This window comes from Quercus robur, chromosome 7, assembly GCF_932294415.1.
Source record: "Quercus robur chromosome 7, dhQueRobu3.1, whole genome shotgun sequence".
Lineage (NCBI taxonomy): Eukaryota > Viridiplantae > Streptophyta > Magnoliopsida > Fagales > Fagaceae > Quercus > Quercus robur.
Window position 1 is genome coordinate 3,796,355 of NC_065540.1, and position 25,373 is coordinate 3,821,727.

At 38.5% G+C, this 25,373-nt stretch overlaps 3 protein-coding genes across 6 annotated transcripts in view; all 3 read left to right on the forward strand.

The window, feature by feature from the left end:
• Positions 1–4,715, forward strand: part of LOC126691805 (serine/threonine-protein phosphatase 7 long form homolog) — a 35,342-nt gene extending 30,627 nt beyond the window's left edge. For all 3 annotated transcript variants that reach the window (XM_050386978.1, XM_050386977.1, XM_050386979.1), the window contains 4 exons: positions 1,930–2,328; positions 3,478–4,162; positions 4,263–4,322; positions 4,402–4,715. In XM_050386978.1, the coding sequence (XP_050242935.1) occupies positions 1,930–2,328; positions 3,478–4,162; positions 4,263–4,312 (1,134 nt within the window). In that variant the 3' untranslated portion in view covers positions 4,313–4,322; positions 4,402–4,715. The remainder of the gene's footprint in view (positions 1–1,929; positions 2,329–3,477; positions 4,163–4,262; positions 4,323–4,401) is intronic.
• The window catches only part of LOC126691802 (TMV resistance protein N-like), a 96,709-nt gene that overhangs the window by 14,617 nt on the left and 56,719 nt on the right, over positions 1–25,373 (forward strand). The gene's annotated exons all lie outside the window — the stretch shown is intronic.
• On the forward strand, positions 4,791–6,788 carry LOC126691808 (uncharacterized). 2 transcript variants are annotated; one of them, XM_050386982.1, is made up of 4 exons: positions 4,791–4,957; positions 5,609–5,712; positions 5,869–5,937; positions 6,501–6,788. In XM_050386982.1, exons 1-4 carry the CDS (start codon positions 4,875–4,877, stop codon positions 6,509–6,511), a joined length of 267 nt encoding a protein of 88 aa, XP_050242939.1. In that variant the 5' UTR covers positions 4,791–4,874; the 3' UTR covers positions 6,512–6,788. The 2 variants fall into 2 exon arrangements, with proteins under 2 accessions (XP_050242939.1, XP_050242940.1); XM_050386983.1 differs by having other exon boundaries at positions 6,512–6,788.

Below are 25,373 nucleotides of genomic sequence, written 5' to 3' on the forward strand. Positions count from 1 at the left end.
GAAAGCTGCAAATGTTAAAGTACGAAAATTTTATCTAATTATTGTGTAATCATGACATGAGAGCAAAAATATAACCCAAGTTTGCATTTTTGGCCCAAGTACAGAAACAGAGGGAATGATGACATTATTGATCATTGGCCCGTAAAACACATGATCACTTCTCTGGCTTTCATTGAAATTTGAAATTAAGCAAACTAAAGGATGGAGTTACTCTGACTTGAATGTCATAGAGTGACCATAGGCTAAGCCATTGCCATAGCTTGTCCTTGTCCAATGCTGGATGGTTGTCATTGCTTGGGTCCACACTGTGAAATTTCCAAAATACAAAGCCATTAGTGCCCTCCCAGTAGGAACTCGAGAGTCCAGGGTATAGGTTAAACCCTTTGTGAGATTTGGGGTTGTTTAGGATGCCAGAGTGAGCACCGAAGATAGTCTCAATTGTTGCTTTGCCTTCAAAAACTTACTAATGTTTGGAGTTTATGCATTTCACTACCCCTGTGACAGAACATAGCAATATTTAGTATTAAGTGACCATCTAAGGTTAATATAAACTTTTATGTTATCTAAACATCTGTTTGGGATGTTCTAGTTGATGGTGTTTTCATAGGTAGTCAATGTGAATCTAAGCTCTTTACAATTCATTGGTGCCACTGGTGCTGCAGGTGGTTTGTAATTTAAGCTTGTACGGTTTGTAATTAAGCTTGTGAAATCACTTGTAATTAATTAATAAAATGTTATGAGCTTAAAACCATAGTTATTGCTCTGCCTAATAAGTAGACAATTTAGTATTTCTTCTTCTAACATAGGGGTATCCAGGATTACAAAAATTGTTATTGTGATGCAAAAAACATTGTTACATTGTACGTTATAAATTACCTTTGCTGAATTGAAGGTTATATTTTTACAGTCTAGTAGAATACTGTTTGACTTCGATTTACGTATTCAAGTGGTATATTTTGAATATGCACAGCCTCGATTGTCTTCTTGGAAAACAATGGCCTAAGTTTAAAGAAACAAATAATTGTTAATCAGTGATATATGAGAAAACATAAAGACGCTTGACACATTACCTCTTGTTGTTTACCTAAATGAAAAGTTAGTTCGTGCTCCTTGCACCAAAGTTGGAGAGCACAATTTAATTGCAGCATGCAACTCCTTAAGTTGTCCCCACTTTAGCTGCCTTAATAGTCCTAAAATTATTAAAAGCTATGGATTATTAACGAGTACTTTATTCATATAATTTTAGAAGCGTGCAAAATATGCTGATCACCATATTCTTCAAGAGGAATGTAATTTTAGACATTGACATGATTAGTTTGAGATAACTAAAAGGCTTACGTAATTTCCAACACTAAAATTTATAAGAAATATATATTTACATAGAAATATAATAACAGTATTTGATGAGGATTATACCATGTAATAATTTACATAGCTTCCATTTCTTGCAATATAAAGTGGTACTTGAAATGCAATGTCTTCAGTAGACCTTATAATAGTCATTTTGTTCTCATTCATTGAAACATTGTTAATGACTAATGCAATTAATGTAGCACAATATTTCTATTACGATAAAAAGATTTTGCGAAATCATCAACTTGGATTCATCTTACAGCCATAAGGATGCTGTAGTACCCTCCTCTAAGTTTGGTTCAGATTGAAAACCCTAGTATTTGATGGTGTCAGTTAGCTTTGAACCCTGTCCAGCATATGAACATGGGGCTGAAAATGGTGGACATGAACAACCTAGATCTTTTAATATATTTTGCAGGTCAATTTTGTTGTTCTTTTAGTTTCTGCCCAATAATCCCTGAAGATTTTGTGTACGACTAGAAGCTAGAAATTCCATGCTTTGCATATTACATATCGCCTACATAATGTTAAATTAGTATGATGTCTCACTATCACAAACATAATCTACTTATGCAGATTGTATGGGAGCCGTACACGCATACGCTAGGCTCCCTACCTGCGTATTGCACTGCTGGGCAGCATATTTGGAGGGCCGAGGTGCCGTTGATATTCTTTTGGATAGTGGAGTGGCATCATCCTGAGCGAGTCCTCCGTCAGTTTGGGATGAAGCAACCAGTTCCAAGTGTCGTGGATACGTCGACTACCCTTCACAAGATATCCCTTCAGGGTAAATGGGAGAAGAACTGGGAGGTAGAACATGATCCCTTTATTCGGCAATGGGCCAACCGAGTGAATGTAGTTCGCGGGTCCGATCTCCTAGACGATGATGATACGTATCTCGTTGAGTACATGATGTGGTACAATCGCCACACAAGGCGGTACATAACACCAGAGTCTGCGTATTGGGAACTCATGGTGAGGCAACAATTCCTATTTTATGGATGAAACCATTGTTGGATTAAATATCCTCAGCAGATTTATCATGCATATTTTGAAGTCCACAATAGTTATTGTTGTTACATCTCTATAAGTTTCTCTGTCATTTTGTTTTAAAGTGAAAAAATACTGCATGACATGTCATTATGTTTTAAAGTCAAAATACTGCATGATTTAAGTTGTTCATAACAAACTGAATTTGTCTTGATCCAATTTGTTTGCATGAGGAATGGTTAATGGGCAATGACTAATGATGACCACACCTTTGTTCATATAATTACATTCAACTTTTAAAAAGGGTAGGTTGGGTTGGGTTTTATTGTATTTTACTTTAATTTTTTTTTTATTTTTTTTTGTTTTTGGTTGGCTTGTACTTTAAAATGGACGGTGCAACTCTGTGTAGTAGTGATAAATTCGCATTTCATGATAGTTTAGATAGCCTTTCCTCCAGGACTGATTAATGTATTACATATTCCTTGATAGATATTACCTCTAGGATTGGGAAGTCCCTTACTAAACTGTTGGTAGAATGCAATTCCCAACAGCTTAAAGGTCATTTAAAATCTTGCAAGTATGCAGCAAGGAGATGTGCATTTATACTAGATTCAAGTATGATATATGTTCTAAGTTTTTGGTACTTCCCTTAATTGAAACTTGAAGCTTGCGTTTGATATTTTCAATTCATTTGATTTGGGCGTGTACGTTAGGAAATAATAACTTCAAAATATGTGTCCTGATTGCAATGTGATATTAATGGAGTTGTAAATCTCGTGAAGCCTAGATACAGAAGTGAAATTCTGATATTTTCACTTATGCTAAGATTGAACTTATGTACAACCAACTATACGTGTTTTTTAGAAGTATTATCTCAATGTTTAGATTGCGTAGCGATAAACATAACAGGAAACATACAACCTCTTGAGTGTTGGGTTGGAACTATAAATTCTTGCACAGGGGGGGCCAACCCCTATTTGTATACACTGTCTTTTTAAAGATGCTTCATAATTATAAGTAATATAAGGATTTCATTAGCTATGTTTGCTACTTTTTCTTTTGATTTTGGAACAGATTTATCCAAGTTTTGCATCATACTTGCGTTCTTGCTTTTATGACGCCCTTGTTTTGTAGGTTCGGACGATGATTAGGTCTATACCGAGGTGCGATGAAGGTTCTGACATGCACACTGACCTTACATTTACACTAGAGCTTGTGGAGGAGCTAGGCCGACTTAAATTGGCGAATGCGCTTGCAGAAGCAGTTGACATTGATAGACAGGCCCCAGTTCGTGGCGGGCAACGTGGTGGGTCTCGTGGGGGTGGACATCGTGGAGGTGGTCAAGCTGGTCGCAGCCGTACGACCGAGTCGGCTCCCATCTACGAGGAAGGGAATGAGGAGGGTGTAGAAGAGGCATGGCTTGGCACTGATTGGGTACTGTCTGATGACGACGGCAGGACACCGCGATGCACGCCTGGCGATGGTGCTGGGCCATCCCATAGCGTCGATCATCAGGGCACTGTTCCAGCCCACACTACATCCCATGGTGCTAGCACGGACTTTGAGGGCCCTCCTCGTATGTCGCCCCCAGTTTTCAGTGGATCTGCCCATGATGGTGGATGCATATTTGTCCCCACACCAGGCATGCCCACCCCACCTCTAGTGCAAGTGGACCCCACCATGTCAGCTCCATCTCAAACCGCCCACGGAGAGGCTGTACAGATTGAGCAGATACCGGCTGAGGACATTGAGCCGGTGGAGGCTTTGCGGAGATCGCGACGCCCGCGTGCGCATGCTCCCGATTGCGGGACCGGTGATGGTATGTACTTCGTCTACACTTCCCATCTTCTTGAGCTACTTGTACTGTGCATTTGATTGATTATGTTAATTTAATTATGCTGTTGTGTCTGATGAAACAGGTAAGATTAGCCCTGTCAGGGCATATGGGCGGAAACGAAAAGATCATTAAATGCCTTAGTGTATGCTTATACTTCCTACCTATAGGTGACTGCATAGTTACGTTTCACTTTTCTTCTAAAGTCGTATTTTTTTTTTTAGACCTAACTGCAATGGTGGACACGAAAAGGCCATTGAGCTGGATTGTCCTTGTGTGCTTATTCTTCATGTGTATAGGTGACTGGAATAAGCATGCAAAATGTTCTACTAATTGGGGAGAATCTTGGTGGCTGTGCATCTATTTCTGGATCATTGCTTGGGGAGAATACTGGCTGTCAATGTGTTTGTTGTCAAGAAATTGATATTTTGGAGAAAACCCATAAGGCGTATTGTATTTATTGATGTATTAGGAAGTTTTTCTGCACTTGGAGTTTTGATTGCAATTTGACAAATGTCTGGATTGGTATTCATTTGAAGCCAAACTTTCTTGTGTTTTTGTATGTTGTTAGCTACAGTAAAGTGGGTTGTAAGAGAGTAATTTGTTTTTTTATTTTTGTTAGTTTTGTGAGAAACAAATGTGTGGTATTGTTGATAAGCAAGAAGAAGTAATTTGATACTTTCTGTAAAAGAGTTTGATGACGAAGTTTATGCGGATCAATGGCAGAACCAACTCCTTTGTAGCAAATCATTTATCCGAGTCTCTACAATGCTTGGCTAGGTATGCGTCTCTCTCCTAATTTTCTGATTCGCCTTCCCTACAATTCCTAGATTGGTACATCCTCCTTCCCATTTTATTAATTTTAATCTCCTTTAAATCCCCTCCTCTCTAGAATGATTAGATCTGTGTACATTTGATTACAAGTTCGTTAGTAGGAACTTTGGAGAATAGAATTTATATTTTTTTCTAGCATTGTTCTAGAGCAGCTCACAATATAACTTACCCAAAGCTGAAAACGGCAAAAATCTTAGTTATGTGTGCATGTTTTGTTCCTTTTGCTTCTTGGGGTTTGTAATTGTTATTTATCATTGTATATATTACCTTTTCATTTTGGTAGCAAATTGGGAACCCAATGAGAAACATTTAATTGATTATTGATTTTTTCATCAATTAGCCTTCTTATTTTATGATTTTCAGTATATATATATATATATGTTGTGTGTGTCATTGGCCAATGAATCAAATATTGTCCATCATTTGCTTTAATGAAATGATGGAGGCATTAATGAAAAATTTGCATACTGTTTGAATGTTACTTTTATTGTTTGTGTATTGCCGTTTTTTGGGTTTGAATTATTATCTATGCTTACAAAGGTATATGCATTTTTCTCAATAATTTTCGGTTAGTATCTAATGTCTCCTTCACCACAGCACATTAAGACGTTGGAGAAGTGGCCAACCTTCAGAATCCTGGGAGGCTCATAAGGCAGCAATCCAAGCACTCATAAAGCTGCCTTCAGGCGAGCTTGTTACAGGTATAATATGATTAAGTAGATGACTGTTCTGCTAGATATTGTTTTAGATTTTGTTGGTAGTTGGAATTGGTTACATCAGATTGGAATGCATTATCAACTACGAATGTCTTTCACTATGAACTTATGGGGTTCATTTTTATGCTACCACGATTTTAGGTTCAAGTGATACAACTTTAAAACTTTTGAGAGGAAGCAAATGTACACATACTTTTGTTGGGCATACAGGTATTTTTTCCATTTATTTGCCTTCATTGTGCTTTATATATATATATATATATATATATCCTTATTTGCAATGTGTTGAAATCATGTGGGAATGAAAATAATTGTAGATTTTGCAAACTAACGATGCTGTAAAATTTTCTTCTTACATGTCTGTTTGGTGATCATCAAACATATTTTCTTTGAGCTTCCTATAAGTTAGAAGTGGAAGAAGCATTTAATAAGACTTCTGATGTATAAGTTGGCATTAATTGACCAAACTGTTGACATGGGTAATCCTCATATGTTTAGTGCTTTACATGGTTTGATTGCTAAAAAATTTAGACATGATGATACCGAGTTTGTCTCTTGTGGAGTATTTAGTGGGAAAGGAATGCTTGCACTTTTGACGGAAGTGCAAGCATTCTTGATTTGAAGTTCTTCCGGACTTTATCTAAGCGGACTAATGCTTTGGCATTCATTACCAATCTGACTGGTTTTCTATTTATCTTCACATGATTGAGAGTTGTGTTATTTGCTTCAAACTTGCCTTTATAATATGGCTTTATATATCATTGATAAAACAGATCAAATATAGGCTGATGCACTTGTTCTGAGGGGGATCAGTTGCACATTTGAGGAAGGGCACAAAATACGTATTGTTGGCAGAATTGGCAGTGGCAAGACCACTCTCATAGAGATGAACCTGTTTTGTCCAGTGGAGCTAGCTAGAGGGACCATTGTAATGTATCTATTGAAACCTGTAGTATTCCATGTAATGTTCACGAGATTACGTAACTTTTAAATTTTAAGTGTTCATTTTTTTTCTAATTCAGAATAATACTACAAGGTACATCATAATTTTAGGGTTTTATTTACTGTGTTTGGGATTCAAGAACCTTTATATAGCTGTGTTATTTGTTTTTTTAGTTGGTTGGTGTCAATTTTTATTCATGGTCATTTTGTTCTGGACTTTCTATATTGTGGCTATTAAAATTTTCAGAATTGACTTGAAGAATTTAGATAATTTTCTAATGTTGGACGATTTATCATGTATGAATAATTCCAATCCTAGCTTTTTTAAACTTTGAATTTTCTTTGATTGGTATGGATTGCAGTGAATCCTCCAACGAGGAGGATTTCCAAATCGTTCATGTAGAGGTTATGCAATTCATTGTTGTTTTTTACGTCATGTACATTCGTTAATCGTGGCTCATTGTGTATAGGCTGATGTAGTATTTTGTAAGTACACAATAATGGACTGCAGTGAATCAAATAGACGGGGTACGACCAAAGGTCACTGAATAGGATCAAATAGAGTAAATAGAATGTAGTACACCGATTTTCCTAGAAACCACAGTGGACCGAATAAGACCAAAGTAGATATAATGGACCGAATAAGACCAAAGTAGTCCAAAAACAAAAATAATAAGGTTATTTTTCCATATATACATATCTGCCAGTGAAACAATTGGAAAACGATGACACTTCTACTTAAAGCACACATGACAACAGATGGTACTTGGAAGTATACATATCTTACTAAATACCACAACAAGAAGTCGTACTTTTGCATTCATGCATCCGTACGTTGTCTCGTGGGTGCATCAACTTCATCATCCCCCACAACGTGAGCCACCACTTCATTCAACATGTTTGCACTCAACGTTGCGATCCTCCTTGCGTGGTCACGCTCCTCAATGGCAACTTCCAACTGATACCTTAACAAAGTGTGCCTAATGTCTCCACTGCCATAGTTGGTTCCTTCGCTTTGAGAAGTGCTAGGTGGAGTTGAGGTTGATATGTTTGGAGTTTCCCACGACGTAGACACACCACCATGCACGCCCATACCATTACCATGCAAATACTCCATGTATGCAGCTTCGGCTTCCCTTCGATCTTTATATGATTTGTGATTGGCGTTTGGGAATTTATGAACTTGTCTACTCGCATCTAGCCAACTGTCGTATATGCCTGGAACACGACCGTTAAACACAACATAGGTTCGTCCCATCCTGCTCTACAAAAACGCAATGGTGGGAACTCTTTGCACTAGAATAACATGGCTGCACCTTGTAACGTGTGAAGTGAGCTTTTGTAGTGGAAATGGGGCCACAACTCGATTCCATAGAAATCGAGTTATAGCATGCGGAGTTACATGTAACTCGACTTCTCATTAACCGAGTTTCTGAAATGCCGTCATTTCAATACGTCTTGTCAACAGTAACTCGATTTATGTGGTATCGAGTTTTATATAAAATCGATGTACTTAATATCGAGTCATGTTGTCCCCCTCCCCACATTTCAGAATCCATGCACGTGTCTGGCTCTATCTGTGTTGAAAACCTTCACTGTCTGGTCTCTGAAAAAGAAAGCCTATGAGGTGAACAAAGTTTGCTAACTCTTCTGCCATTTTCCTTGTCATTATTGCATCCTCACCAGGCGTGCTGTTGCTGTGGTCCCCTTCTTCTTTGTTCTGGCACATCTTCCCTGACAGGTATATATTCACTTACATAACTACTTATAAATGGATTGACTTACATAACTACTTAAGGGTTTGGATTGCTTTCTACAACTGTCTTATTCTGACATTATGTGTGTGTATATATATACATAAAGAAAACATTGTATAGATATATGTATATATAGACAAACGTACTTACCCATATAATAAGATGTATATGTGGCATTCCCAAATATATGTATATATATATACACACACACACACACACACACACACATATAAGGGGAAATATATATATATATATATATACATGTATGTATGTATGTATATGCAAATATATGTAAATATAAACAAAGCTACCTACCCATATATGATCACATGTATATATATATATATATATATACACACACACACACATGTATAGGTATGTTTACATATAATGTATGTGCTTAGGGCACCAATTTTTTGAAACATTTTTGTTAGGAATTGCAAAAACTGTTAGTGCATTGAAAATCCTGCAAAAAATTGTCCAAGAAACGATTAATTATTGTGTGCTCTTATGACTTATGTGAGAATAATCTTATATGTGTGTATGTGTGTGTGATAGTGACATTGTATACATATTGTTCCTAAATATGTTGAGTTTTATATAGTAATGTATATAATACTTTTTTTTGAGAACTCTTTTGGGAAATATGTATATAATCATTCTAAATAAACATATATATAAACAAACATTGTACGGTGAATTCATATGATGACATATGCATTCATTCGTAACTACACACTAATGATGTGTAATGTATACTGAGGTTTAAATTGTATGGCTCTTTCAGTTCTGAAAGTCTTTGCTGTGTGGGTTCTGAAAAAGAAAGCCTGCGAGGTGAACAAGTTTTGCTGACCATGTTTGCATTTTCCTACTCCATATTGCATCCTTACCAAGCGAGTTTACAAACACCCTAATTCTTTGTTGTGGCACGTCTCCCCTAAAAGGCCAATGTTTGTGTTCAAACGAATCAAGTGTGTACACCTATAATTAGGATAGCATCATAGTGCATCTGTAAAAGAGTAATTACTGTTGCATTAACATAACCCCCTATCTTCTGCATGATAACCACAATTAATTGTCCTTATCCAGGTCTGCCATGGGTCGTCACTGCTTCTACGTTTACTATGATGGGGAACAGTATTTCCATGACTTGCATGGGCTGTCCTATAAAGGCGAGTCAGTGAAGCAGAAGTTCATTGAGTTGAAATGGGGAACACACTTGAGAAAAATGCACCGGAAGATAATGGAAGCTCTACGGTTGGACAAGGAGTCACATAAGATATCCATTGTGTACCGTGCCCCCCAGATACTTGTGAGTACTCAGGTTGTCTACAACTCAAATCCGTTGGGTTGCGATGCTGACGTGGACATGATGTGGGCAGTGATTAAGCGGACCCCCCAGTTCATAGCGTCTGACTTGTATGTAACTGTTGAGGCTGTTGGGTTCCATGGTAGTGCAAGTTCACAGCATGCCAGTGGGGTGGAAGAGCCACACTCATTGTCGGTTGACGTGCATCCTCCCTTTGCCTATGCCACGCCTTTCCCCTACAATAATCAACCATGTGCAATAGATCATTTGGACAACACCGAAGTGGTGGGCGCCACCAATACACATGATGTGGGAGGGTCTACTCACACATATGAGCATGTCCAAGCTGATATGGACGGGGGAATTGATATTGATGCCAGCCGAGATGTGTATGAAGAGTTCATTGATACAGATGGACCAGTGGACGACGCGGAGGTCTTAGATGTACCACTGATTGAAAATAACGAGGAAGATTGCCTTACAACAGTTCCTATCCCAGAATGGTTCACATCAAACACATGGGACAATATTAATGACCCATCACCTGCATTGGGTACAGGACATCTTACAAGTTGGCATAAAGATGACCACCCAGCAAGGGGGATGCTATTCAAGAATAAAGCCTCTGTTCAATATGTGTTGACCCTCTACTCTGTGGAGCATAACAAGCAATACAAGGTCATCAAGTCTGACACCAATAGGCTGGTAGTGCGGTGTAAGAATGAGGCATGTCTGTGGTCAATTCGGGCCAATTGCAGCAAGAAGCACGGGATGTGGGTTATCAGTACATGTAAGGGTCCCCATAGTTGCTCATCCCTCCAGCTACCAACTGATGGGCGGATGATGGATTCAAAGTTCATCTCCATTGCACTTGAGAAGTATGTACGGGAAGACCTAACCCGAAAGGTAAGGGACTTGCGTAGTATGTTGCATGCAAGGCATGGGCATGATGTAACTATGTACAAGGTTTGGGAAGCCAAACAGAAGGCAGTTGCACGTATTTACGGGGATTTTGACGAGTCGTACGCAGAATTGCCACGATTTCTAGCTGCATTGTCTGATGCAGATCCGGATACTGTGACCACACTAAAGTGTGACCCCAATGTCCCGGGGACTTGTATATTCAACTCCGCGTTTTGGGCTTTCGGTCCGTGTATTAGAGGGTTTAGGCATTGCAGGCCGGTGATAAGCATAGATGCAACGCACCTTTATGGCAAGTACAAAGGAAAGCTGTTGATAGCAATGGCAACAGATGGTAACAACGAGGTTTATCCACTCGCATTTGCCGTTGTCGAAAGCGAGAGCACGGAGACATGGGGATGGTTCTTGGCATGCCTGTTGACCTATGTTACAGACCGCACCAATTTGTGTATAATATCCGACAGGCATCGTGGGATACAATCATGCTTCGATGACACCACTAGGGGCTACTTGCAACCGCCCTTAACCCATCACCGGTATTGCCTCCGCCATTTAGTAAGCAATGTTAACACTAACTTCAATAGTGTGGCCTTGAAGAACTTGGTATGGAACGCAGCAACTGCGAATCAAGTTAGGAAGTTTGAGAACACCATGGATTGCATCAAGAATGTCAACCCGGCTGCGTACGACTATCTTAAGGAGGTAAATCAAGAAAAGTGGACACTTGTACACGACCATGGGCACCGATATGGGGCAATGACAACCAACCTGTCAGAGTGCTTCAATGGGGTACTTAAGGGCGCACGTAGCTTGCCCATAACTGCAATGGTGAAGTTTACATTTTACAAGGTGAACTCATACTTTGACGAACGTCGAAACAAAACCCTAGAGAAGTTGGAAGAGGGGCAAGTGTGGTGCAAATATGCCTATGACAAGTTCGAGGAAAATCAAGAGAAGGCGAAGCTCCATATTGTTAGAAGGATGAGTGCGCAACAACGGTTATATACAGTGGAGACACAGTCTTCACTGTTGAACACTGGCGGGGGAGATCACACCCATAGGGTTTCCCTCATAGACATGACATGCACGTGCGGCAAATGGGAAGCAAACAAGATCCCTTGTTCCCACTTGATAGCAGTTTGTGCCAAACACAACCATGATGCCACTGAGTATATGGATCATTTCTACCGCCTTGAAGAACGCTATCACAGCTATGAGCCTATATTCCAACCACTAAAAGATAGGTTAGAATGGCCGGAGCCAGCAGAAAGGAGAACCGTAATGCCAAACCAGCGGTTGATCCGTGAAAAAGGTCGGCCCAAGTCCACGAGAATCCGCAATGAGATGGATGACGAGGATAGGGAGTTGCCAACCTCATTGTGGATTGAGAATGGACCAAAGTTGAAGTGTGGGTTGTGTCGCCAAGAGGGTCATAACCGTCGTACATGTCCAACTCGAAATGTGGCTTCAACAAGCCATGGTGCTATGTAGCAGGTAAGAATTACAAATCTTAGTAACAAGGGGGTATCATAAGTTATTCTTCTTTACATGTTTAGATATTACATTATATGAGTTATAATTAAGATGTGGGCAGTAATTTGTAGTATTCTTTCAATCTTATTGTTTGTGGTACATATTCTAGTATTCATGAGGTCTCTATTTCCCTAACTGTATATGTTTTGCTGCAGATTTGTATTCAATCCGCAAGGTGTAACTGTAGATGCTCCTCATTTAAGCAGGCAAGCTTGAATGCTCTTCTATATTTGTCAATTCAATTTATTGATTACCATGGGTTGTATACTAATTTCTGTGTTGGCTACTCCTCAGAAAGGAGGCAACTTCTGAAAAGAACAAAAAAAAGGTGTCACTCAAATGCTATGACTCCATGTTTGCCTAAAACCATTGTTGGCGGATGCTGTCCAAGTTTCAACTTACAATTGCTATGACTGTTTAAAATGCAGAAATGGAACTTTTTATTTTTGTACATCAACTGATTAAAGCTTTAGAGGCTCTTTACTTACAAATAAGCTTGTATATATGGATGATTTTTTCATTCGCGTAATGCAAATGGGGGAATGTTACTGATGGATGTGGTTGGTTATGATTTGTATGGATGACTTGTTGTTCACAGCATGGTTGTCAGCAGGTCCACTTTAACCATGAATAAGCACGTTACTGAATGCGTGTGAACAGTGCAAGTAGCAAGCAAAACTACAAGTAGAAAGGTTATACTAAATGAAACTCGATTTTCTAGATAACGAGTTACGTTGCAGTCCATTTTCAACCCCCTACGACTGTATCCACTCTCAATTGTCAAGTATCTGAGTTACTCGATATCTGGATATCCGAGTTACCTTCAACATACCTCGATTTATAGGGTACCGAGTTACGTTGGAGATTCCTCTAGGCCTGCCTCTGGCACCAGTCCAAATATCTGGGCTGGAAGCCCAGTGAACTTAACTCGATTTCATCCTTACCGAGTTATGTTGAGAGTAACTCGATATATATAGAATCGAGATACGTTGAAGGCCGTTGTCTCCACTTAGATTCCTCTTGGACTGCCTCTGGCACCAGTCCAAATATCTGGGCTGGAAGCCCAGTGAACTTAACTCGATTTCATCCTTACCGAGTTATGTTGAGAGTAACTCGATATATATAGAATCGAGATACGTTGAAGACCGTTGTCTCCACTTAGATTCCTCTTGGACTGCCTCTGGACCAGTCCAAATATCTGGGCTGGTGCAGGAAGCCCAGTCAACTTAACTCGATTTCGTCGTAACCGAGTTATGTTGAGAGTAACTCGATCTATATAGCATCGAGATACGTTGAAGGCCGTTGTCTCCACTTAGATTCCTCTTGGACTGCCTCTGGACCAGTCCAACTATCTGGGCTGGCTCAGGAAGCCCAGTCAACGTAACTCGATTTAGTGGTTACCGAGTTCTGTTGAGAGGAACTCGATATATGTAGAATCGAGATACGTTGAAGACCCTTGTCTACAATTGTTGCCGAGTTATTCCCAATTTCCCATGTAATTTAACTCGATTTCTTTATAAGCGAGTTAGTCCCACATAACTCGATTTCTGTATAAGCGAGTTAGTCCCACATAACTCGATTTCTAGGATATCGAGTAATTCTACTTTAACCTGATGTTCAGGATATCGAGTTACTTCAAATGGACTTCCAAACCACCACACACAACATGGATTCCTCTGAGATACACTGCGCACAGCATGGACTCCTTTTAGTCCCAGTACACATAACTCGATTTCTGAATAGTCGGGTTATGTGTATGACCAACCCACTATTTAGTGCTCAAACGTACGAAGCAGCAACTGTTCAACTTCTTCTCAGCGAAAGTTTGGAGAACCAGAACAATGGCTTCTCAATGGCGGAGAGACTACGACGATGGTCCTGCTGATCGGTCCCCACACTTTTTCAAGATTATTCTGCAGAATGCTGTTCAGGAAGGAAAGCTTGTAAGTATGCTCAAATTTATAAATTCTATCATTGTCTGAAAATCATATGCTAATACACTTCGAACACTTCATCTTCTTTATTTGTGATTGTTGAAATATGTACATTTGTTACATGTAGTCAGAAAAACTTTCATTTTGCAATACGTAGGTTACACTTTAAGAAGAACACAGTCACATAACAGAGTACTTTTGCATCGTACAAGTAGATATGAACAAAAAATGGAACAGGGATATAAGCGCATGGTAGAGATTGAGGAAAAATATGAAGGAAATTCACAGTTTAAGATATATTCTTTTGCAGTGGACCTATCAAATGTACAACATTTCCCCAAAATTTTTTACATTTCAACAACAACAGAGAAATGTAAAAGTGTAGAGGTTGATGGTTATTTTGGTTATAAGATTAGGTTGTATAAATTGGTTTCAAAATTCATAAGAGTTGTTACTGTTATAGCTATTAAATATAACGTCAATGTTGCAGGATTACATTTTATTTTGTTTGATTTTCTTTTCTTTTTTGTGTGGGGGTGGGGGGCTGTAACTAAGAAGTATAAGAGGGTCATTCAAACTTTTATTTTCTAGCATTGTGTATAAGGATTGATTGCATGTGTTTATTTCCCTAGCCTGCATTTATGTTATGGAGATTCTTTTTACAGCGGATTCCAGATAAGTTCGTGCAGAAATTTGGAGTGGACCTGTTAGATATGGCCTTTCTCACTATTCCAAATGGTAGAAAATGGAAAGTCAAGTTGGCACAACATGCTGGGGGGGTTTGGTTTCAAAATGGTTGGTCCGAATTTGCAAGCTCTCATGGTGTAGCCGTGGGGCACTTGCTGGTTTTCAAATATGAAGGAAATTCACAGTTTCATGTACTCATATTTGATGCCACTGCAACAGAAATAGACTATACTTTAGACGACGAACAACATGTACATCATAGGATCGAAGATGATGAGAGTGATGACAGCTCTGTTGAAATCATCAAACACTTTTATAGGGGAGAGGGTTCAGGTTTGAATGTTACACTTTTGTAAGCAACTGCTTGATTTGTTTAGCTTCTGCTCTATTAATTTTATGTGCATGACTTCGTATTTTCAACTTCTTTCAGGATCAGCCCATCCTAAGAAAGACGGTGGTGTAGCTAAAAATCTTGTTATAGCCAATGCTTTTAAATCAGAAAATCCCCTTTTCACTGTTACCATGCGTCCATCCTACATTAATGGCAAGGATCGTGCGGTAAGCTTTTAGCTTCAGTAAAATGGAATATTTTTGTAATTTAGAAATGCAACTCCCATTAACTGTCATTTTTCATAGATCAATTAGAAAGATTGTCACACTAGATACTTGTGGCTGGACATTTTGTTGGTAATGATTTTTTCTTATTTGTGTTTTTAGGTGAAAAGATGTAGATCAATTAGATACTTGTTGCTGGAATATATTTGTTAAATATCTATTATTGTTCCTTGTACAGAGTTTACCCCAACACATTATCAACTACTTACCAAGAGACGGGTTTACCAAGGACTACACCAAAGCAAGTATACTCCCTGTCAAGCTCCAGATTGTGGACCGAGTATGGCCTGTGAAGCTATACATTTATGAACGAAGTGGGGGTTCATCATGTGTCGTATCAGCTGGTTGGTCTGCGTTTGTGAGGGAAAATAGTTTGCAAGTAGGAGATGTTTGCGTATTTGAGCTGATTATGAGGGACGGTGTTGTGTTCAACGTCCACATTTTCAAGTGCCAAGACTAAGTGGTTAGGGTGGATGCAAAGTGATGATAATATTATGTGATGTTTAGAGTGTGTTTACTTTGCAACTTTACTATTCATCCCTATTTTGTTCATCCCAGTTTGCAAGTTTATTGATTGGGTACTTTTGTGATGTTTAGAGTTTCACTCTTGGGAAATTTTTAATTACTATGATGAACTTTCATATGTATTTTAAAATGAATGTGATGCTGTATTTTTTTCTACGGTTTTGTTTGGATTTTGGCCTTTTTTGCATGGCGACTCTTGGATTTTATTTTAGGGGGGTCAACATTGTTATTGCTATAGGATTTTGTTCTTTTCAGATGACATTGTTGTATGTTTTGTATATATTGTAACACTTTAATACAATAACACCATGTGCAATAATTTGTAGTCATTATTATAGATGTTTGCAAATTTAGATGTTTATAAAATAAGTGAGAAGTTAATCCATCAATTGTGTCAATCAATATAATGTGGCAACTTGAAAAGCTTGAAAGCTAAATTTTCAAAATTTCACTTGGTAGCAATTTTTCAAATGTTATAGATGAAGTTGGAGGAACGTTACTTCAGTTACAACTCCTGGAGTAACGCCCTCATTAATGCTGCCCTCAGCCACGCAGCTGGATTGGGCTTCAGTGTCTGCAATTATTGAGGATTTAGTGCTGCCAAAGTCCACGCCAATTAGCAATAAGTCCAACTCAATTAATACACCTTCTATTTCGGTGGAGGTATTACAGGCGGATACGTTTTTGGCAAATATAAATAATAATGAAGAGTTATTATTGGCAAGAATTGTTACACCCAATTTGGAGTCTACCAGCCAGCTAGCATGTACAATTGGAGTTAATCCAATTAATGCCTTGAAAAAATATTCCAAGGGAAATCAATTTCAAGTGGCGGCAATAGTGGTAATTCGGGATAATAATGGAGTTGTGATGGCTTCTTGTTCAGAAAAAATTCATCAAGCTTACAAGCCTGATGAGGTTGAGGCGCTGGCTGCTCTGAAGGCAGTGACATTTGCGCGTGAGTTGGGTTTTCAAAGAGCTACTCTCGAAGGAGATTCTCTCGGTCAGATTAAAGGTTTGAAGTCAACAGAGTGTAGCCTATCTCCAATAGGTCTACTGGTAGATGATGTGAAAAGGGTTGCTAATAGTTTTGAACGATTGTTGTATTCTCATGTTAAGAGAAACGACAATAGGGTTGCTCATAGTCTGCCGAAAAATGCATTACGCATATCAGATTTTCAAGTATGGATAGAAGATGTCCCATCGCATATTGTTTCGATTTTAGATTTGGATGTAATTGTTTCAAGTTAATAAAATAAGTCAGCTTCTTTCTCAAAAAAAAAAAAAAAAAAACTTGATGAATCGTTGCTCAAAGAAAAATATCATTGTTTCCTGAAAAATCTTTGCTAATATACAAATGAATAACACAAAATACTGGTGAAATATGTACCAATACGCTATTTGCAGCCAAATTTTCCACGGCTCCTTTGCCAGCTAAAAAACCACAAGAGGACTGTACGGAACTATTCCAATGCCAAGTTCCCGTAATGTACAAAAACATTAAAATTCGAGAGACCATACTCATGCTTCTGGATAAGATAATTAAATTATATTGAAATCAAATCTACACAAAATGGATGATATTTTTTTTTTTTTTTGTTGCAGTAGCCCTTCAAAAGAACAGTAGTGTTGCAAACGCAAGGATGAATATAAGGGGAAAATAAAAAAGGAGAGAGATTTAGGATACACGGAAGCATTCAAAACACCAAAATTTATAGAAAAACATCATCTTTGAACTAAACAAACCTGCAAACAACATCTGTCAAACTCCTATCATAACTGCTGCCATTAACTGCTTCTGAAAGTGGGTCATCCACACGGTAGAAATGCAAGTAATTCTATCATTGTCATAAGAAATCATGAGTCTGGATTATTTCTAAATCCATTTTCTTGCTGAAATTTTCATAAAAAGTGTGAAACTTACATTTTATTGAGAATCATACCACTAAAAAATAAGTAAATAAAAAATATTTAATAAAAAGGCTCCGCATGATTTTTGGAACATGTATTAGAAGACTACTTGTTATTGTCAATTAATGTTGACAAATGATTACACCTAACAGGAAGATTAAGGGAGACCAGTGAAAAGAACTCAAGTTCTACAAAATTGAGTAACTCTGCAAATAACTCGCTTTATGATGTCGCCATTTATATGCAAGCCATTACACACAGAAATTGCATTCTTGAGATATTCTACTGCAAATAACAGAGTACTATGTTATTTGTTCGGTTTTGTGCGAGGTAGCCATATACAGTTGGATTCCTCTTGGACTGCATCTGGACCAGTCCAAATATATGGGCTGGGTGGGTGCATGTGTACAATGTAACTCGATTTTCCAAATCTCGAGGAATTTGATTTCTTGTGAGTGTCCACTGCACAGAACTCGATTCAAGTAGAATCGAGTATTGTCGCAGGCCTACCTTTAAACTTCGATTCGTCTTGGACCGCATCTGGACCAGTCCAAATACCTGGGGGCCCATAAAAATAACTCGAGTTCTGTATAATCGAGTTATTTGAAATTAACTCGTTTTCTGTAACATCGAGTTATGAGAAAGCCGTTCCACCATTAACTGGATTCTTGTTATTTGTGCTACACATAACTCGATTTACGGACAGTCGGTTTATGTGGAAGCCCTTGTGCTGAAAATTTGATTGCATTTAACCCGATTATAGTAATATCGAGTTATATGGACATTACACTCTATTACCCATTTTGATTAACTCTTCCCCAGTTCTGCAGAACTTGCAGCTGTCCGAAATTACATCTTCGATTGCTCTCGCTTCATCCGGCTAGAACCCACAATTTCCCGCGCAAATTCGTCGAGGATTTTACATAGTAAGACTCTTTTAACGGTTGCTGTCTTTGAAATTACACATTGTTGGTGCATTATTCTCAAATTTTGCATTTTGATGCTTCACACTTCTATGTCTATGTCTATGAAGATTGTGATGAAATTGGGTGTTTGCCTAGTCAAATGCATTGTTGTTAGTAAGGTTGCCTATGTCATAGGTTGTCTTCCTTCCACAAAATGAACTTGCCAGTGGCTCCATATGTGTGTGGTATAGATATATGCTGGTTGTATGTCTGAACTGTACATTGTGCAATTTATTTTCTGTTTTTTGTAGAAGCTGGTGAAACTTACTACATGTAGCTACGATGGTATGATATATGTCAGTTCCTAAATCCACTTGTATGTTTCCTATATGATAAGACTTCTGTTATATACTCTAGGTCTCTAACTTCAAATTATTGACTCGGACCAAAATGCATTACAATTATTGCACCAACTAAACAACCCGTGAATAAGAATATTTGGTTTTCATTGTGTTGTTGTAAACTGCTCTAGACAGTATATTGTGTGCATGATTTTCTACACATGGTAGCTGGTTACTCTTCAATTTTTGTTCTCTGCTTCAAACTTCATTTTGGTTCTGTTTTTGTGTCAGCTGATCGTGTTTGCACTACTGACCATCGATTAGTTATGGGTCCGAAGAGGACTAAGAGGGGAAAATGCAAAGCTGCATCCGAACCTGAAGTGGTGTTTGATCAATTAAGGTTCCTCACGCCAGAAAATGAGCAAACCTTTGAAACCTTGATTAAGCGTAGGCGTATTTGGGGAGAAAGGCAAATCAATTTACAGGAGCTGCATCCTTTTGTTCGTGAGAATCTACAGTCTAGGCATTGGCTGTCCCTATGTACAAACATACAACCCCCTCCAGCTGACTTGATTAGAGAATTCTATTCGAATCTATCGGTGCATGAGGATCTTGGTGGTCACAAGGTGGCATCGTCCATACGTGGTGTACCGTTTACAATAACTAGGGAGCACGTATCTAAAGCCCTTGATGTACCTATAATTTGTACACCTACTTATCCAAACTCTATGTCTCCTCGTATTGATGATGTTATGGATGTTCTTTGTGGACGATCAAACATTCGGGATTCTGGCCGAAGTATTAGCTCAAGTGAGTTGACTGAGCTTAATTATATCTTCTTTAGGATAGCTTGTCACAATATTTTCCCTATCTCTCATATCCATACAATCCCTGTAGACAGGTGTATCTTGCTTTACGCCCTTGTCACCAATAGTTCCATTTGTTTTCCTTCCCTTTTCATCGAAACCATTGTCAAGGTGCGTAGGAGCAAGTATAAGAGGCATGCTTTGTTTTTCCCAGTTCTCATCCATAGGGTCCTCAAATATTTAGGATTAAAGAACTTTCCTTCCCACGAGTTGGTTCACATCCAAGCCCCTATAGGAGCCAAATTTCTGAAACAGCGAACTGCCCAAAAGAAGGTTGTCGACCTCAGTGTTGGTCCATCCAACAGACCACGAGTACGGTCTACTACTGGAGATGTTCAAGATGAGGACATGCATGGGGATCCCACATCTGTTGTTGCCGAGGATGGTGATGATGAGATAGATGTTGACACTGTTGATGCAGCGCATACATGCCCTCTTCCTCCCTCTCATCATGCTATGATGGAGACCATTATGACGACTCAGGCAGCCCATGGTCAGCTTCTACATGGTCTTCTTGCCGAGGTTGGAGCTATGCGAGCGGACTTAGCTCACTATAGACGTCTTGTTCCACCTTCTACACCATCTGACTCTTGATGATTCCCATTGGGTATTGTACCCAAGGGGGGGACGATTTTCAGTTCGTGGTTGCTATAACATATTTGGAGAATTGTATGACAGTTCTATATTTTTTTATTTTAGTGGCAATTTGAAGAACATGGTATCCGTTGAAAGTAATTTGATATATTAATATGATGGTTAGTTTCATGCCCATCGTTACTATCATTAGTATTATTGAAATGGATGTAATGGTCTAAGAATTTTTTATGTTATTATGTGATTCTATATAATATCAAGTAGATCCAAGTCTGTGTGTAAATAACATTTATTTCATAATTCTGTACGACGCTCACGTGTTTTTAGATTATAGTAATTATTAATACAAATGGAAGGTTTTGTGAAAGCACAATTCGTTTACAGGTTTTGATATTAACGATGAACCACCTAGGAGATTTTCCTTGGAACAATGGCTGAAGCTATATCTTGACTTCAGGCAACTATTTTTATTGGAGGTTTTGCTGAGCTTACATGTATTTTCCACTAATTGGATATTTTTGTCGATCTTAAATCAGCAATTATATTATTCTGAATTTGATCCTCGCCTGGACTATTCCTCATGCATCATATTTTCATTACAAAATTTATTGATGAAACCTTGCAGTGCAGACTCGTCGAAAAAGATAAAAGCGACACTTGGCATGACCTCATTCACTCTAGCATTAGGTCTAACGGATTTTTTTTAATCAAATATGAGGAATCCAAACCTGAAGTGGTTTGCTCTTCCCATGTATATTAGATAACAGTGAGCTAAAGATAATAAACATCGTGAAGTTTAAGTATGTTGTGAAGGACCAACCACGATTAAACAGATATAACAGTGACCTCAAGCCACTAACATCAAAGTTCTAAGAGCAAAGTGGTGCTTTCAACCTGTAAATTATTATGGCACACGTTTGTTTGAGAGCTTAGTTTCAGGGTTGAACATGGTTTTACCTATATGCAATCTCTTCTAACCAACAGTCACGAATTATGGGAAGAGCGTTTTGACTACCATCCTTGAAAATGACCAACGACAATGACTAATGATGTTTAAGATTTTGTAAAGGTAAAGTCCACAATTAAACAGATATAACCAGGAGCTCAAGCCACCACCAACATCTACGGTATAACAGATGTGGTATTCAGACCAAATTGGGCCTCGCTTCAAACCGACAAGTCTTTGACCACGATGTTTGATCGAATAGTCGAGTAAGTAGGTATTCCCTCAAATGCAGTCTCACATCAATTGGCTACGATTACAAGAGAAAGTACACTTGTACATGACCTATGGCGCTACGTAATTTGTAAGAGTGATGGTTCTGAGACCAAAGTGATGCTTTTAACCTGTAAATGTTTAATGACCAAAGATAATGAACACCGTCATATTTACACACCATCATGTTTACAGACATTCAAAATGACCAAATCACAGAAAACACTGTGATCTTCATAATTTATTTTGGGAAAGACCAAACATAATTAATAAATTAATATTGCGAACTTGCTGGTGAAAGACAAAACACAATTAATATAGCGAAGTTTGAAGGTGACCAAGTTCCAACTCTAAACACACGTCACCAGCCTGCTTCTGTAGCACCAACTGTAGTCATATCAAACTCCTTCAATCGCAGCACATGTGCCAACAGACGCTGCTGCTTAGTCAAGTCATGTTCGGTGCTCTACACGATGTGGATACCCAATTCGACACTGTTTCACACCCACACTCACGTGAATACAGAATTGTGAAATTGGATGCACAAATGTCTCATTTACATCTACTGTTGCAACTACTGCCCACCTTTGATGTGACATTAGGAACATTTAAAATCTTGTTCATATAGTGTTTTTCCTGAAGGGTTTGACATGACAGGCCCTAATAAGTGAAATTGTAATGCCTGGACCGTGAAATGAGGTTATAAATGCACCAGTGATATAATGTTAACTTTCTACCCCGCTAACTTCGTAGATTGATTAAGCTATGAGTCGCAATGCCTCAACATCAAATCGTACAATGCGAAACAAGTTTGGACCTACTTCAACAAATGCATCATCACAAGTTCCAACAGATCAACAACTACATACATACACAGACCACTATGGAGGAAAATGGGTTGGAAAGAAGAGAGATTTCGTTAATATGCCAATATACACGTATGAGAGTCTTGGAAGCGTCGGACACATCATGGTCGGCAAACCTACAAAACTAAGTACAGATACCACCGCAATAGAGTTCACTATAGCAGAACCACCATGGTCAACCCTATACGAGAAGAGGTGTGAGTTAGAGGTGTATTGTCGATGGCACGGGTTACGAGTTCCTAAGGCACGCTCTGCCGAGTTACCTAGAGATGAACCTGCCAACATACTTGCTCGTCTTGAACAAGAGAACAATCAAATGCAAAGGCGACTAGACCGTTTTCACGCAATCCAAAAAGCTAGGAAGCATCTAAAGGGGAAGGCGCAAGAGCGAGCCATGAAGTCTATTAATGAAATTACAGCGTTAGATGATGAAACAGATATTTCAGACTTCTCAGATTCAAGCAATGATGATTTCCAAAAATTTCTACCTACGAACATTAGACGTTGTTGTTAATGTCTACACATTATGTGCAATACATGATGTTATTGTTAATGTGTGACAAATGATGATTATGTATGTTCAACTTTTGCAACTCTAAAGATTAACTGTTTATTACTTTTGGCTAAGTTTATGTGAAATCACTTTCTCATTTTTTTCATACGTGTTCTTTGTTGCTACATTCAAGTAATGTGGGTCATGGACGAACAATGTCCTTTGCTTTGTAATGTAGGGAAAACCTTAGGAAGTGAAATGCCTCCAAATTATATTTATTGCACATTACTTGTAGGAAAATTTAATAGATTCAATACATACAGACTGATCCAAACCACATAGACCAACCGCGCATATGATTCAATAATTCGAATAATTCTTTTATATGAGTTCTTTGAGTCACGATATAATATGCACGTATCTGTGTATCTTAGTTCTAATAGTGTCCTACTTTATATAGATACATTACATAAAGACTCGTCCAAACCAGACTAACCACTCACTCACTGAAAATCCATATGGCTCACCCAACACACTCTCACAACGATATTTGGTTTGCTTAAAAATAGAGTAAAGGCCTAAAAGCCTGATCAGCCTTTGAAATATTTCATTCAAGTTATTGGTTTGTTGTAGCATTGCTTGAAAGCTCCCTAATATTGCAATTGTGATGATCGGAAGCCATTGATGTAAAACTTGGAAGCATAGTTTTCTTCATGTAATTTTACATTGATGTTGACAAAATGTAACTACATTTTCTACCTGCAAAGACTACCTGAAAAGTTTGTAGGGAAACAGGGGGATAAAACTCAAGCCACTGTTGCTACACTCACTGCTCGTAATACTAGCATTTGGCAAGTGAGGTTGGAAAAGGCTAACACAGCTCGGCACTGTTCGGCGAAGTCATGTTCGCAGTTCTGCATGTGCTGCTCAACAACTCGACGGTAATGAACCCTGTCCAGTCATATCATCCATGCTCACGTGAATAAACAGATATGCAACATTTTGCAATGCACTATTTTCAAGGATGCAGAGGACCCTTCAAAAGTGTAAGCAAATTTTTGGGGGTAAGCTGTCCATCATTGCTACACTTGATTGATGTAGTTCTGCATGTGATACTCAACATCTCGAAACTATTGAACCCTGACCACATGTACCCATCCCCACTCACGTGAATACACATATGTGCAACCCTTTGCAATGCACCGTTTTCGAAGAGGCAGAGCATCCCTGAATTGGCTATGCATCAATTTTGGGTGTGAGCTGTCCAACATTGGTACACAGATGTTGTTTGTAGTGCTACATGTGCTGCTTAACAGCTTCGCACTGTTCAACCCTGTCCAGTCAATACACAGATATGCCTTCTTTTGCAATGCACCGTTTTCAAGGATGCAGAGCATGGCTGAAAAGTTTATGATACATTGAACACAGCTCAGTACTGTCTCAACAAGTCATGTCAGATGAAGCACAGGAATTCTGAATAGTTTTGAACAAGACATACCAAACTGGTCAGAGAAATAAACCATAGTACTGATCAAAGTCCCTAATTAAATATAAGCATAAACATCACTAGTTTAAATTTTAAATAGGTTATCCTTGTCCAAACTCTGATGGTCAACCAAGTGAAATATTGAGACACTAATCACAACAGGAGTCCTTTCGATCACCTCATTGGCAGTGACATCTCCTTTTTCTAAATTATTGTCTTTCGAAAATGCAACCCAGCCTTCCCCGAATCTCATTGCTTAATAGGTTTTGATGGAGGGTAATAGCACAAGACATTGATGTGTGACAAATTGCTTCCCAATAATATACTTGCTTCCCATATATGTTTCCAAGCCATATTTAAGAGAACATCATAATCACATTATGTATAAAGGCTCACCATATTATGTGGCCACGAGATACCCATGAAAGAAGGATTTTTAGGCTTCAATTTTTTGGCTGCTTGGATTGCTCTCTCTCTCTCTTCCTCTGGACATAATCTGTAATTTTTTAAGAACAAACTTTTCTCTGACTTCATGTTTTATGGGTTTGTACATTAAGGAAGAAATGTTTGTATGATCTTCATCTAAGTTTTTGATATTTTTACCTGATGATCTTCCAATTTACAATTCTTCCTACGTGGATATTGAATCTCAATGGCAGTCTTATCAAATATAACAATATGGAAGCTTGAATTTCCTTCATATCTGAAGACTAAAAAATAACCATAACAGATAGAATGGTATTCA